This window comes from Gymnoscopelus microlampas (genome assembly GCF_963454915.1).
Source record: "Gymnoscopelus microlampas genome assembly, chromosome: 2".
In the NCBI taxonomy this organism is placed as follows: Eukaryota; Metazoa; Chordata; class Actinopteri; order Myctophiformes; family Myctophidae; genus Gymnoscopelus; species Gymnoscopelus microlampas.
In genome coordinates this window covers 24,045,329-24,061,647 of record NC_139939.1, presented here as the reverse complement: position 1 = coordinate 24,061,647, position 16,319 = coordinate 24,045,329, and the positions used below count along the sequence as shown (strand labels likewise).

At 42.8% G+C, this 16,319-nt stretch overlaps 1 protein-coding gene across 1 annotated transcript in view; it reads right to left on the bottom strand.

The window, feature by feature from the left end:
- Positions 1-16,319, bottom strand: part of LOC311054481 (adhesion G protein-coupled receptor L3-like) — a 113,255-nt gene that overhangs the window by 3,456 nt on the left and 93,480 nt on the right. The window contains exons 6-7 of the mRNA XM_084070486.1: positions 11,047-11,061; positions 6,502-7,290 (exon numbers count right to left, since the gene is read on the bottom strand). Coding sequence (XP_083926612.1) covers positions 6,502-7,290; positions 11,047-11,061 — 804 coding nt within the window. The remainder of the gene's footprint in view (positions 1-6,501; positions 7,291-11,046; positions 11,062-16,319) is intronic.

Below are 16,319 nucleotides of genomic sequence, written 5' to 3'. Positions count from 1 at the left end.
TAGGTGGTTTAATTAAAGGATCTAACGGAGAGAATGAGCGTCTGATTATTAAGTTGAATATGTCAAGATATCACAGATGTTTCTCGGGCATAAATTAGGACTCATAATTACAGGACATAACTGCGTTCCCCGAAAAGCACAGCAGAGCACACGGAGGCTACGTGTTTGCTTCTCCTCTGACGTGCCGAATGCGTCTATCCGCTATTTAATATAAAGGGCAGGGGGAAGATAATGTTATGCCTAAAACACACCCATAGCTAATTCAGACACCAAATACAACCCCTTTGCGCCTTGTGCCACTAGTCCAAAGCATTTGTGCCATGCTCTGTGAGCTACTAAAGCTACTATTTTATTTGCATAACGAAGAAGACAAAAAAGATAATCTATAACGACATGCCAAAAAAATAGAGATGCCAGGTTGAAAGTGGTTTTGACACTCATTGAGCATGAAAAAGAATTAGATGAAGGGAAAGGATATCATGAGACATCTGTCTGTCTGTGTATGTGAGTGTGTACACTGTACCGGTGGAATGTAACTAAGTACATTTACTTAAGTTGAGGAACTTGTACTTTACTGGAGTATTTCCAATTGTCTATACTTTTACTTCTACTCCACTACATCTCAGAGGCAAATATTGTACTTTTACTCCACTACAATTATTTGAAAACTTTAGTTAGTAGTTACTTTTCAGATATAAATCATTATATTATGAAACATACATTAACCACTTTAGCCCTGTTTTATACCTAGTCTATTTGAAAATAGCCGATCTACGCGTTGTGAGCTTGTAGATCTGCTATTTTCTAATATTTTAGTACTTTTACTTTCGGTACTTTAAGTACATTTTGATACCAATACTTTTGTACTTTTACTCAAGTAAATGTTGAATTCCGGACTGTTACTTGTAACAGAGTACTTCTACATTGCAGTATTGATACTTTCACTTAAGTAAAACATCTGAGTACTTTTTCCACCACTGACTGTACTGTACTGTATGGAAGCTATACCGTACATAGAGAATGAATGATAGAAAAGAGAGAGAAAAGCATGGTGGCAGTTAGGAGGTTTAGGCAGAGACATAGAAGGCGTGCAAACACTTGTACTGTAAACAATAAATGTGGAGCGAGGAGGCGGCTCATAGTTTCTATCTAATTATCACTCAGGGGAAGAAAAGTATTCTGCATTTCAAAAAGAGGAGTGTGTGCCGCATGCAGCGAGATGCAGGGACTGTGTGAACCCTCACACTCGACAGTATGTGCTCGTCTGTGGGTCAGCTCACCTCTATTCTATTTCTATATTCCCCTTAATCTTGGTACACTGATGTTTAACCCATTAAGACCTGAAGCCGATTCTACAAATGTCTTCTAAATCCCAACAGTATTCTGAAAAAACGTATGTTTCTATATCAGTGGTGCTGGTGCTCCAACTTTTTCATGTCAAGGACCCCCAAGATGATATGTATTTGGCCGCGGACCACCATCTCAAAATATTTTGTTCCAGGGGGTCCCAGAAGCAACGATTTGAGTTAAAAAATGTTTGCTTTAAAAATATATATATATATTCAAAGATTTGCACCCATTTTCAAGATTTTTCAAAAATAGTAGATCTACGCGGCACTCGGTGCCGTGCTATGAGCTTGTATATCTGCTATTTTTGATGAGCCAAAGTGTAAAATAATGCATTTTTAGCTAAAATCTAAAAATGACACACTGATGCGTTCCCGGTCTTAATGGGTTAAAGCAAACTGACTCGCTATCTTAGCATAATATAATTGCGCTGTTTGACAGTTTGTCAGCGGGCTTTGATGTGTTCTTAAGAGATGACACACAGCATGCCGAATATAAATGATGCACAACAACAGTCGTTTTTGGTACATATAATAAGACAGAAAATCAGAAAAATCTGAAAATCATCATCAAGGTGTGTGCGTGTGTGTGTGTGTGTGTGTGTTCGTGTGTGTGTTCGTGTTCGTGTTCGTGTTCGTGTCCGTGTGTGTGTGTGTGTGTGTGTGCGTGCGTGCGTGCGTGCGTGCGTGCGTGCGTGCGTGCGTGCGTGCGTGCGTGCGTGCGTGCGTGCGTGCGTGCGTGCGTGTGTAAGTGCACATGGGCTGGGCAATATATCGATATAAGATTGGTATTGTGATAGGAGACTAGATATTGTCTGGGATCTTAATATCGTGGTATCGTGACATGCAAAAGCATTGTCTCTTCCTGGCTTTAAAGCCTGAATTACAGTTAAGTGAAGTAATACTCTTACCTGACTGTTCTAGATGTTCTATTATTATACACTGTAGGCATTACTGATGACTGTCAACAAATCATAGGGTTTAGAGGTTAATCATACTAATCAATGTAGAGTATAATTATTATTTGTGTCAATTCATTATAAAATATATAACTAATATAAAAAATAGAGCTAATTATCTCCAAAAAGTTATTCTCGATTATTCAACTAATCGAAAAAGTATTTGACTTTGTTGGATCAGTGTGCTGGCATCATGTGCTGATGAACGTTCCACAGCAGGAGCTAAAAAATTCCAAGACTGCTGCTGCCTCAAAATGACCCTGTTCTGAACCGGCCAATCAGCGGGCTCCGTTTTCCAGTCGGACAGACACAACACAGTAATTGGTGGCTTCTCTGAGCAGTACTTCAATTACGCTTGGGCCTCAGAGGAGTAAAATCAGACTCGTCTTACTCTCTATGGCCCATTTCCCGCCACATTTTGGACGTCTAAGAAGAAGATACTACGAGCCAGTGAGCAAAAAGCAGAAACTGGCGTTAAGTCACATTAGTAATGGATGATCAGAAGCTCATGGACTTTTATCCCTGGACAGTTTCCTTGAACCATTTCAGAAAGAGAACCCCTGGCCCGGTTTGATTCCAGCAGCTCAAAACATTTTTTAAACGTTAGAAACGTTACTGCTCTTGAATTGGGTCTACACAGCTTAACCCTCCTAAATCCCAACAGTTTTCTGAAAAACGTATGTTTCTACTGTATATCAATGGTGCTTAAACTTCTTCATGTCAAGGACCCCCAAAATTATATGTATTTGGCCGTGGACCCCCATCAAAATATTTTGTTCCAGGGACCCCCCAGAAGCAAAGATTTGAGTAAAAAATGTTCGCTTTAAAAATATATATATTTCAAAGATTTGCACACATTTTCACGATTTTTCAAAAATAGCAGATCTACAAGCTCATAGCGCGGCACTCGGTGCCGCGCTATGAGCTTGTATATCTGCTATTTTTGAATAGCCCAAAGTGTAAAATAATGCTTTTTAGCTCAAATCTAAAAATGACACAGTTCCAGGTCTTAATGGGTCAATCTGGATGTGGACAAGCACCCATGGAGGTACAGAGAAAGAGAAAGGTACTTGACCATGAAGTCGACTTTCCGGGCAATGTGTAGAAATACATGCACAGAAAGGTAAAGGGATATTGACCCGTCACTTCTTTTTTTTTTTTTTTGAGCTAAAGGGAAATTCATGCAGTTGAGGAAGTTAATTTATTCCTCGTCGTTCATTGAGTGAGGGTGCGGAGCGGGGGAAGAGAGAGAGAGAGAGTATAGGGAAGCCAGGGCAGCTTCATTGATTGTATGTATTTATCTCCCCCCGGTCAGCAGTCTGGCTTGTTGCTGCATTCTGGAGGTCGTTCTCCACATTGAATCCCCATTGATCTCCTCTTTAGAGCCTCGTGAGACAGCCACCGTCTCCATTATAAGAGTGATCGCACATCCACCGTAAACACATGTTGTTGGTGCACAGATGAGGACGCACACACGTACGCGTGTGCGATTAGGCATTCATAAACACGTGTACTTTAAATTATCTGTTTTACAATTACATTCACACGGGCGCACACACACACACAGGCGCGCACGTGTGCGCCCACATGCACGCCCGCACTTAACCCATTAAGACCTGGAACTGTGTAATTTTTAGATTTGAGCGAAACAGCATTAATTTACACTTTGGGCTATTCAAAAATAGCAGATATACAAGCTCATAGCGCGGCACCGAGTGCCGCGCTACGAGCTTGTAGATCTGCTATTTTTGAAAAATCTTGAAAATGTGTGCAAATCTTTGAATATATATATTTTTAAAGCGATAATTTTTAACTCAAATCTTTGCTTCTGGGGGTCCCTGGAACAACATATGTTGATAGGGGTCCACGGCCAAATACATATCATTTTGGGGGTCCTTGACATGAAAAAGATTGAGAACCACTGATATAGAAACATACGTTTTTCAGAATACTGTTGAGATTTAGGAGACATGTAGAATCGGCTTCAGGTCTCAATGGGTTAAACCATTACGTACTATCCTGCGAGCATACTGATCGGTATAAACTAACTTGTGCGCTGCCTCTACCTATAATTCCTTGTACTGCGTCTGCTAACTGAGTGTAAGAGCATGCATTAATTCAGACATCATTTAATAAGACAAGCAGCCAGACTGCCCTGACCACTCCATAGGAAGGTGTTGAAAGGCAATTATGCTGGGCAAATAGCATTCAGGTCTCCGGGGCCTAACGCCCCTTCCATCCAGACTTGGAGAGGTGTTAAGACTGCCCTCACAGCCAACAGCCCAACATTCAACAGGAATGCATTTATAATTTGGTCAGCAGCTGTGGAAGTGCAGTAAACGGAAATGGACATGTACTCTCTCTCTGTGTGTGTGTGTGTGTGTGTGTGTGTGTGTGTGTGTGTGTGTGTGTGTGTGTGTGTGTGTGTTGGGGGTCAAACGAGGTAACCATGCAGATATGCTGTAGTGTAACGCCCGGGAATCGAACCTGGATCTCCTGCGCTGGAAAGCCAGCGTCTTAACCACTCAGCCAAAGGGAATTCGGGGGAGATATTAGACTTTCAGGCCATCACGCTGAGGTTGTGAGCCACTCTGCTACACTAGCACGGTGGTTCTTTAATGTTCTCAATATGTAAAGGACGCCCAAATTAGTAGTTTGGGGGTTGACCTCCATCTGAAAATATTTTGTGCCAGGCCTAAAAAGCAGATCTACAAGCCCACAACGCATCAGCTACTTTCAAATAGCCGATGTAAATAGTATTAAAGTGGTTCAACTGATTTGTATGCTATATTAACACATTTTGCTGGGCAGTGGGGACCCCCTGGAACCCCCCCTCAAGGACCCCTGGGGGTTCCCAGGGGCCCCACTTTGAGAACCACTGCTGGAGCAGAACACAATGTGAACAAAGATGAGATAGTCAATCATTGTGGCTCATCTTTAGCCACTGTAAGATGTTAATCCTTATGATGACAACGCCAACAGCAGTGGAATGTTCCCAGCCAAATTTCTAAAGCCTAGTGGTTCAGACCAAATGTTCATGACAAGAAGAAACCCTTTTAAGCCTAATTTATTCTTAGTCGTATGATGGTGTCCTGTCCTCCTGTGCCCAAAAATAGCCAAAGCTCACAACGCGTTGTGCGATAAAGTTAAGTTTTAGAATGTAGCAGAGAATCACAAAAGACTGATCCACCTTCATTATAACATACTGTTGGGATATGATGCCTCTGAGTGTTAACAAGTATGCACAGAACAGCCATCTGCGACCTCAGAGAGCGCATAGATCTTATCCACTTTTAAGCTATTAATAATTCCAAATTCCAAATTAACATTTGGATGAAAGAGGCCGTGGATATTCATTATTCAAAAGCAAAATGCATTAATCATAAAGATTACTAACATGATAGCACTTTTTGGCATACATTTTCATCAGCCACACACTGCACTCTCTAAGATTCTTTATGCGCGCCCTGTTCGCCAAATCGGGAACGAAGCAAGACGGAACGAGATAACCCAGGTGTGCATAGTTGAGTCACGTGATTGTGATAATCAGTTTTTTCATGATGTCATCACCCCACTGGTGGACATATTTGCACACAGAGTGACACACAGTACATACTTACATACATAGGCTACTATAATATAGTAGCCTATGTATGTAAGTATGTACTGTACTGTACTGTACTGTACTGTACTGTACTGTACTGTACTGCATAGGGCCGTCATATTATGACACAGCACAGCAGCCATATTGGAAAGAAATTGGGCCTCTTCCTTACTTCCTTCACAGATGTTACCAATGATACTAATGAAGGCTCTGTTCCATTAAGTGTAGCACAGTGGTTCTCAAACCTTTTAATTGCAACGACCCCCATAACTCTGAGAGTGTACAAATGGAACCAAATGGACCCTTACGGGTCCATTTGGTTCCATTTGTACACTCTCAGAGTTACAGGAGGTTACAGGAGGGTACCTGGGCCACACTTTGAGACAGTCCAGTGAGCCAACATGCACAATATGATCACCCTGAGTCTTAATTAGTATAATTGGTAAGACCTGTGAAGGAAGTATAAGGAAGAGGCCCAATTTCTTTCCAACATGGCTGCTGTGCTCAAGCGCCTATCGCACGCGGTGCAGCTGAACCGACACGAGACAAAGCGGGTGAGGCGAGGGAGAGAAAAGGGACGAGGGGGGCCTACCGTTGTTGCCGAAGTCCAGCGAGTACTTGACCACGTGGTAGTTATTCCACACGTACAGCAGGTTGTCCCGCGGGTTGTAATCCACGGCGGCGATGTACTGGTAGGAGTTGGGGAAGGGAATGCTCAGGACCGTCTCCTTGCTCTTGTCGGTGTTGTACATGTAGTCGATCTTGTTCCCCGTGCCCTCGTTGTCGTCGTCCTCGTACACCGTCTTCGCCACGTAGAGCACGCCGCAGATCATGAAGGCGTTGGACGCCGTGCGCTTGTCGTAGCTGGTGTCCCACGAGCCCTCGATGCGCAGCGTGTACGGGTTGAGCTGGCTGACCACCATGCGCCCGTTGTTCTGCTCGGTGGCGTAGATCACCCAGAGGCCGTTCTCGTCCACGGCCAGGTCGATGTCCGACTTGCCGCCCCAGCGGTACGGCGACGTGTCGTGGTAGTTGGCGTTGGCGATGATGGCCTCGCCGCTCTTGATGCGCGTGCGCAGGTCGAACTTGACGATGTTGCGCGTGCGCTCCTTGTTGAAGAAGAGCGCGCCGTCGTACACCACGAAGCCCGTGCCGTCCACGCGGTGCGGGAGCTTGTAGGTGGTGGTGGGGCGCCCCGCGATGAAGTCCTCCTTCGAGGAGTACTCTGTGAGCGTGTCCGTGCGGTAGGGGGTCCAGGGCATGTAGTAGATCTTGTCGGAAGCCTGCAGGGGGTCTTTGCACCAGGCGCCCGACTGGTGGTCTGACTCGAAGAGATGCTCGCTCTGGTAGACTCCTCGCAGAATGCCAGGGCACAGGAACACTAGAGAGAGATAAAAAATGACATCAGAGAGAAGACATATATCATCCGTAAAGGTCACGTTTTCCTCCATAACATTTACGGTCGGTTATCTGCGGCGGCTACTGTGGAAAGCGTGAGTCACATTCTGTGTAAATTAACCCATTGAGACCTGAAGCCGATTCTACATGTCTCCTAAATCTCAGTTTTCTGAAAAACGCATGTTTCTATATCAGTGGTGCTCAATATTTTTCATGTCAAAATTATATGTATTTGGCCGTGGACCCCCATCAAAATATTCTGTTCCAGGGACCCCCAGAAGCAAAGATTTGAGTTAAAAATGTTCGCTTTAAAAATAGATACATTTAAAGATTTGCACACATTTTCACGATTTAAAAAAAATAGCAGATCTACAAGCTCGTAGCGCGGCACTCGGTGCCGCGCTATGAGCTTGTATATCTGCTATTTTTGAATAGCCCAAAGTGTAAAATAATGCTTTTTAGCTCAAATCTAAAAATGAGACAGTTCCAGGTCTCAATGGGTTAAGGTTATGTTGTGTTTTTAACTCCACATTGATTTCGTAGCCGTTAGATGATGTTAACACAGGCTTCTTAATGTGTCATCTATTGTTTGGCACACTGTCCCCGTCAACATTAACGTACAGTAATGGCGACATAGTATTCCTGTTATTTAACGGATAGCAAGCCTTCTCTAACAAAGATATGAAGTGGTACATTTTGTTCTATTCTACTATTTCCCCTCCTTTCCTCCCATGATCCTCATTAGTTCCCTTTGCACTTTCTTCCCTCGCTTTCTTTCTCTTCCAGTCAGAAACCAGAGAGTGTGGAGGAACGGTACGAGTCTTTTTATCCCCTGCTGTTTCTGCAATTGTGGCGATAATTCATTTCCCACTCTGTGCTGAGCATTCCCTGCTTGGAATACCGACCGGGGTCACGTTTTATGATTGATGCGGGAGATGCTGTAAATTCTGGGAAGCCGGGGGAACTAGAGTCTTGGGGACTCTTGTCATGTACGTGGAATGCTGTCATGTGTGTGTGTGTGTGTGTGTGTGTGTGTGTGTGTGTGTGTGTGTGTGTGTGTGTGTGTGTGTGTGTGTGTGTGTGTGTGTGTGTGTGTGTGTGTGTGTGTGTGTGTGTGTGTGTGCGTGCGTGCACGTGCATGTCACACATGCACGCACACACACACACACGCACGCACACACACACACAACGATAATACACAGAGGGTCCGGTGCGGCTTTGCAGTGTGGTTTTCCCATTCTGCCCTTTTAATGTAATCCCAGAGTCTGTTCAAACAGTTAGGTAGTATTGATTAACCCATTAAGACCTGAGGCCGATTCTAAAAATGCATAAAAAAAAAAACATATTCAAAGGTTTGCACACATGTTCACGATTTTTCAAAAATAGCAGATCTACAAGCTCGTAGCGCGGCACCGACTCGCGCTACGAGCTTGTATATCTGCTATTTTTGAATAGCCCAAAGAAATCTAAAATGACACAGATGCGTTCCCGGTCTTAAAGGGTTAAATTCTCAAAACCTATATTCAATGCACGTCTCCAATTTTTTCATTTCTCTGACACGCATCTAAATCATTCAAATGTCAATATGGCCTCCTGTCCACTAGGCTTATACGGTATCATGAAAAACTGTGGAATGACAGTTTGCTCGTTATATTTAACACCCGACCATCAAATAGTATAATCTGAGATCAAACAGTATTAATATAGTAGCAGGGAGCTTGAAAGAGATGTCAGCTGTCACCGTGTCTCAAAGCACTTCAGGTACTGGCAGCGAAAAGTGACACTTCGCCCAGATGCGTGTATGCGTGTGCGCGCGTGTGTGTGCGTGTGCGTGTGTGTGCGTGTGTGTGTGCGCGTGTGTGTGCGTGGTTGCGCTTGTGCGTGCATAGGCGTGTCACAATTATTACATAATCACCTGACCACTATTATTTCAGATAATCGCAATTATTTTGCATAATCGTCATAATTGTTTCCACGTTGAAACATATCAATACGTATTCAAACATTTAATAGTGGAAATAACACAAGCTCACAACACGTCACGATGTGACACGTTGTGAGCTTATAGACCCCTTAACAGACGACGTCACACTGATAAGAACCAGTATGCGTGCAACCAGTATGCGTGCAATGAAACCCATTCTATCAGCTCTCGCTAGGACGCGCCTCACTAGCCAACACACAAGAGGGGGTTGGGGTGTGCTGAAACCAGCGCAGCCCAAAACAACAGGTTGGGAATTGATTGCGTGAAACAATCACCTGTGCGTCCAGTCTCAATGTTAGTAAACAAATAATTGGTCTATAGTATAAAGTTAGTGGTATATAAAGCCAGCGTCTCACACTGGAAATAGCCGATAAACACAACTCACAACGTGATGCATTGAACTTCGTTGTTGTCGGGCAGAAACCTCTTATGTCTATATTCATTTATTTTTAGTTTTTTTGTAGATTAATGTCATACTCCGTCGCACAACAGTGTCACACAAAAATGGGTGAAAATAGCCGATCTACAAGTTCACAACGCGTCGCATCACGGGTAACTTGTACATCGGTTATTTTCACTATTTTTAAATGTTTTTAAATAATAATAATAAAATAGGAACGCTGTTGGACATACAAGGTTTTACACCCGACAGCGACGACTTGTAGATCTGCTATTTCTGGCACGTGTGACAGTGCCGTACCGTGGAGCATAAATTAGGCAAAACAGACACACAATCCACCCTCCCTCTCCCCACTTCAGGTTGGGAATTGTTGCGTGAAACAATCACCTGTGCGTCCAGTCTCAATGTTAGTAAACAAATAATTGGTCTATAGTATAAAGTTAGTGGTATATAAAGCCTAAAGTTATTAAATGTGTCAGTCATTTCTTTGTACATTTAAGTTATTTGCCATATCTTCCCTGTGCAATCTTTGTTAACGAACCCTAAAAGCCAAGAAGAAATGTGTTTATATTTATATGTTCCAATGTTCAATGCCAAAAACACAATGAAATTATTTGTGTGATAATTAATCGTCGAGCAAAAATTCCATGATCGTGACAGCCCTATGCTTGCGTGCATGCGTGCATGTGTGTGTGTGTGTGTGTGTGTGTGTGTGTGTGTGTGTGTGTGTGTGTGTGTGTGCGTGTGCGTGTGCGTGTGCGTGTGCGTGTGCGTGTGCGGGTGCGGGTGGGTGTGGGTGTGTGTGTGTGTGTGTGTGTGTGTCTTTGTATTGCTATACTTGCGAGGACCAAGTATAGTATATTTGAAGAAATATACATTGTGAGGACCGTTTTCCTGGTCCTCACAAGACAAATGGCTGTTTTATAGTTAAAACTTTTTTAGACATACGTTTACAATTAGAAAAACATTCAGGTTAGGATTAGACATTTAGAGGTTAGGTTTAGGGATTGGAATTTAAAGTTAAACATGATTTATACTTAGTTGCGCGCCAGTGTCATGCACCGAAAAACAGCCGATCTATAAGCCCACAACGCGTCGCAGCGCGACGCGTTGTGGGCTTATAGATCTGCTGTTTTTCGGCTTTAGGCTTACGGTTAAAAATGGCAAAATATATATTTTATAAATGACATTCATAAAATGGCTGTCCTAAAGCGTTGATGTCCTCACAAGTATAGTAATACTAACCTGTGTGTGTGTGTGTGTGTGTGTGTGTGTGTGTGTGTGTGTGTGTGTGTGTGTGTGTGTGTGTGTGTGTGTGTGTGTGTGTGTGTTAGCGTTCATGGCCCCACACTCACCTTTCTGTTCCACTTCTATCCGAGCCACAGGCGTAGGATTTGAAGAAGGTTTTGACAGAGACGGGAGACAGAGACAAAAGAGAGAGAAAAAAGGGGGAAAAAAGGGGAAGACAAAAATAGATTAATGATGCAATAATAAGGGAAATCATGATAATACAATCTGGGATCTCCATAATCGCTCTCATATTTCACCCTAACCTTGTGAGAGCGATGCCAGGATGCCTTCCATGTGTGATTGGTAATGTCATTACGTAAGCGTCTGAGCACAGACTGCACTGCAACAAGCTCTCTGAGAGCAAGGCATCATGGCACATATGTCATCAACACACACACACACACACACACACACACACACACACACACACACACACACACACACACACACACACACACACACACACACACACACACACACACACACACACACACACACACACACACACACACACACACACACACACACACACAAGTGGTGTAAAGTAACTGAGTGCATTTACTCAAGTACTGTACTTAAGTACAGTTTTGAGGTCCTTTTACTTTACTGGAGTATTTCCAATTGTCTATACTTTTACTTCTACTCCACTACATCTCAGAGGCAAATATTGTCCTTTTACTCCACTACAATTATTTGAAATTTAGTTACTAGTTGCTTTGCAGATATAAATTATTATATTATAAAACATACATTAACCAATGTAGCCATATTTTATACCTAGGCTATTTGAAAATAGCCGATCTACAAGGTCAACGCGTCGCATCGAGACGCGTTGTGACTTTTGATACTTTAAGTACATTTTGATACACACACACACACACACACACACACACACACACACACACACACACACACACACAGGGAGAGACATGTGTGGAGAGAAAAGCCTGACATACTTTGTATGCCAGCGTCTCACACTGGAAATAGCCGATCAACACAACTCACAACGTGATGCATTGAACTTCGTTGTTGTCGGGAAGAAACCTCTTATGTCCATATTTTTTTGTAGATTAATGCCATACTCCGTCGCATAACAGTGTCACACAAAAATGGGTGAAAATAGCCGATCTACAAGTTCACAACACGTCACTTGTACATCGGTTATTTTCACTATTTTTAAATGTTTAAAAATAATAATAATAAAAAAGGAACGCTGTTGGACATACAAGGTTTTACACCCGTCAGCGACGACTTGTAGATCTGTTATTTCTGGCACGTGTGACAGCGCCATACCGTGGAGCATAAATTAGGCAAAACAGACACACAATCCGCCCTCCCTCTCCCCACTTCATCCACACACACACACACACACACACACACACACACACACACACACGTGTCCCGCACACACAGGAACCCACACTAGCCAATTATGTGTGATAATGACGCATTCCTAGGCACAGTGCGGCAAAAAGAAAATAAAGAATGCGGCGCAAATTAAACTGAGATAATGCTCTGTTTAATATATGCTAATAGCAGGAGACTAAATGAAAATCTGAGAATTGATTAGATTACTAGGATGGCTTTGCAGCGCTCCAGCCAAAAGCTGCCACGATAGAATGCTTCCCGTTGCACAGTGGGTTAGCTGAAGCTGGCCGTGTGTGTGTGTGTGTGTGTGTGTGTGTGTGTGTGTGTGTGTGTGTGTGTGTGTCACATATTGAGTGTGAAAGCTTGAGTGTAACTCCATGTAAATGTGCGTGCGTGCGTGCGTGCGTGCGTGCGTGCGTGCGTGCGTGCGTGCGTGCGTGCGTGCGTACGTGCGTGCGTGCGTGCGTGCGTGCGTGCGTACTTAAGTACAATTTTGAGGTATTTTTACTTCTTTTACTTCTACTCCATACATCTCAGGGGCAAATATTGTACTTTTACTCCACTCCTAAAATTATTTGAAAATAGTTACTTTGCAGATATACATTTTTATATTATAAAACATACATTAAACCACTTCAGCCCTATTTTATACCTAGGCTATTTTCAATCATTTTAGTAGTTTTACTTTTGGTACTTTAAGTACATCATTGATACCAATACTTTTGTACTTTTACTCAAGTACATTTTGAATTCCGGACTTTTACTTGTAACAGTACTTCTACATTGCAGTATTCATACTTTTACTTAAGTAAAACATTTGAGTATTCGTGTGGGAGTTTATTGAATAAACACCCCCATCCCATCCGTATAATTACATTAAATCTTATCCATAGTGTTTGTGTGAGAAGGCAGTGTGTTGTGTGTTGTCCCACAGTAAAATAAATGTTGCACTTGCTCCTATACTGTAGCTTCTCAAACATACATGAGTTCCAGTTCACCTTGCTCCCCGTGGGACACAATGGAATGTGAACATGGCAGAAACCTAATCCTGCAGCCTCTGCCCTTCTGTTTCTAAAGTCTTTCAAGAATGTTAGAGACCCGCTGAATGGAACTGCTCCCTTGAGAGGAGAGAAAGAGGAGAGGAGAGGAGAGGAGAGGAGAGGAGAGGAGAGGAGAGGAGAGGAGAGGGTTTGTAAAGGAAGAATATGTAGATGGACTTTTGGACAGTATATTCATATATAGTACAAGCACGTACATCTGTTATCTGCATAAATTCTTAAACACATTAAAGCTGCAACTATTAATCCACACACATCAGACACACACACACAGCAACACTCGCTCAAACAAACACATACACACACACTCTCACACACACACACACACACAGCAACACTCGCTCAAACAAACACATACACACACACTCTCACACACACACACACACACACACACACACACACACACACACACACACACACACAGGGAGAGACAACATTCAGGGCCATTAAATGCTTGACTCATGAAAAATGCATGATAACTGGTGAAGCTTAGCACAACTCTCGATAAATAAGCCATCAAACGGAAGGGAACGTGTTAAACCTAAAATGAATGTGTGTGCGTGTGTGTGTGCGTGTGTGTGTGTGTGTGTGTGTGTGTGTGTGTGTGTGTGTGTGTGTGTGTGTGTGTGTGTGTGTGTGTGTGTGTGTGTGCTTCACCACAAAGGAGCAGGCGGATGAAGAAAGAGGCAAAGATAGTGTTTGTGTGCATTGGTGTTATCTATCTGACACATAAAATATGGACACACTCGCTGCGCGCGAGCACACGCACACACGCGAGCACACGCACACACGCGAACACACACACACACACACACACACACACACTCACACACGCACACACACACACGCACACGCACACACACACACACACACACTCAAAAACGCACACACACAAATGCACACAAACAACTCTGTCAACCGAAACCGCGGCAAGAAACACATACAATGAATGAGCTCAAAATGAGCTGCATTACAAAGTTCTGTAGAAAACTAGCGAAAAGAAAAGAAAAGAAAAGAAGAATCATGCTCCATTGAGATGGCAAAGGTTTATCTTAAATTGAGCTACTCATAATCTTCATGGCACAAAGGAAACACACAGGGTTCAAGGTTGCCAGTGAGTAATGGATTGCAAATGAAACAGTGCAAGCGACAAGCATACCAAATGGCTTTAGAAAAGTCAGGCAAATTCTTCATCAATTTGTGCTTAGATAATGTCGGTCAACTAAATGTCACTTCAATTGTTATGCATATATTCAGGTTCAGCATATAGTGACTTGTCAAGCTTATTACTAGTATCTTCATACTGTAATACATGGCAAGGTCAGCTAACAGTGTGACAGCTATGAAGATACAGTCATGTTCTTACAACATGCAACATTAGATTATGAATCTTGACTGGATTGGGATAGGTTCATTTTGAACAATTATTACCCTATCCCTTATCATTCGCTGTATAGATACAGGTGGGTTAGAGCCAGTGCCAGCCAAAAAATCTCTATCTCAATGTTTTACTACCTTTTGATTTATGCCTGTTTTGTATTTTTTTATATTAGTTGCAATCTCAAGGTTTCTTTAAGGTCGTCTCAAGAATACAAGAAGGAACAGAGATGCCTTTGTTTTTTAGCACCTCTTCAAGAGAAGAAAGACTAGGTCAAAACCTATATGCCTGCCCTGGACCATCAAACACTGGATTGATTTTTAACTTGAAATGACAGCAGTGAAACTTTAGCATAGGATATATAATCCAGTAACTGTAAGCGATGTTCAGGTTTTTGTGTTATTCCTTTAGAGAGGTTTGCGTGTACCAGTTCAACAGATCATGCAGGCTGACTGGAAAGGTCAGAGATATGTACTTAACCATGGCCATGCGAGTAGCATCACCTCCGGCGTGAAATGATAAGAAAAGGTTGGTTATCGGTACAGATTACATCCCATGGCCTGGAGAGATGTTTGCTCTTCCACTGATTAGTTTATTGGCTACCAATGGTGTAACTTAATCACTCACTAAAGTGAGTCTGAGACAGGTGCGCTCATAGGGCTCGACAAAGGAAAGCTGCATCGATAAACATCAACAACAGAGAATTATTTCAAACTGTTACCTCATCAGCATTCATACCAGGATGCTGCACAGCTGTGGTGCGTTTAGTATATTTCACTAATCATCTGCAAAACCATTTGGCGTCTAAGAGAGAGAGAGTACAACTACATTTATTTTAACCCATTGATACCTGGAACGCATCTGTGTCACTTTAGATGTCTTTGGCTATTCAAAAATAGCAGATATACAAGCTCATAGCGCGGCACCGAGTGCCGCGCTATGAACTTGTAGATCTGCTATTTTTGAAAAATCGTGAAAACATATTTTTTATATTTTTTTTCAAAAAACTGTTAGGATTTAGATTTTTTTAAAGAACCGCCTCAGGTCTTAAAGGGTTAAGCGAGGCTGTCGAGGATGACCCCTAGAAAACAACACAGCAAACAGCCCCCCGAATAAAATTAATCTTCTGCATAGTGAGAACATACAGCTACGTGAGATTTAAATTCATTTAGCCTATTTATGTAAATGAGGGACTAACATTTTCATCAGCACCACCTTCATTTCCAATTTTCTCCAAACACATAAATAACTCGAGCGTTACACCTTGGATTTTACCCTCTACTTGTCTCTATCTCTTCCTCCTTTTCACTTTCTTTTTCACGCCGCCTGTCACTCGTTCACTTTCTCTCTCGCTCTCTCGCACACGCACGCACGCACACACACACACGCACGCACACACACGCGCGCGCGCGCGCGCACACACACAGAAGCTATGTTAACCTGACGGTACTGCGGCGTGGAGGATGATTAGCATTTTTATTGAAAACTTATGGTTTATTAAAGAGGTACTCGTCTGCGAGGAAAGACTGCGAGC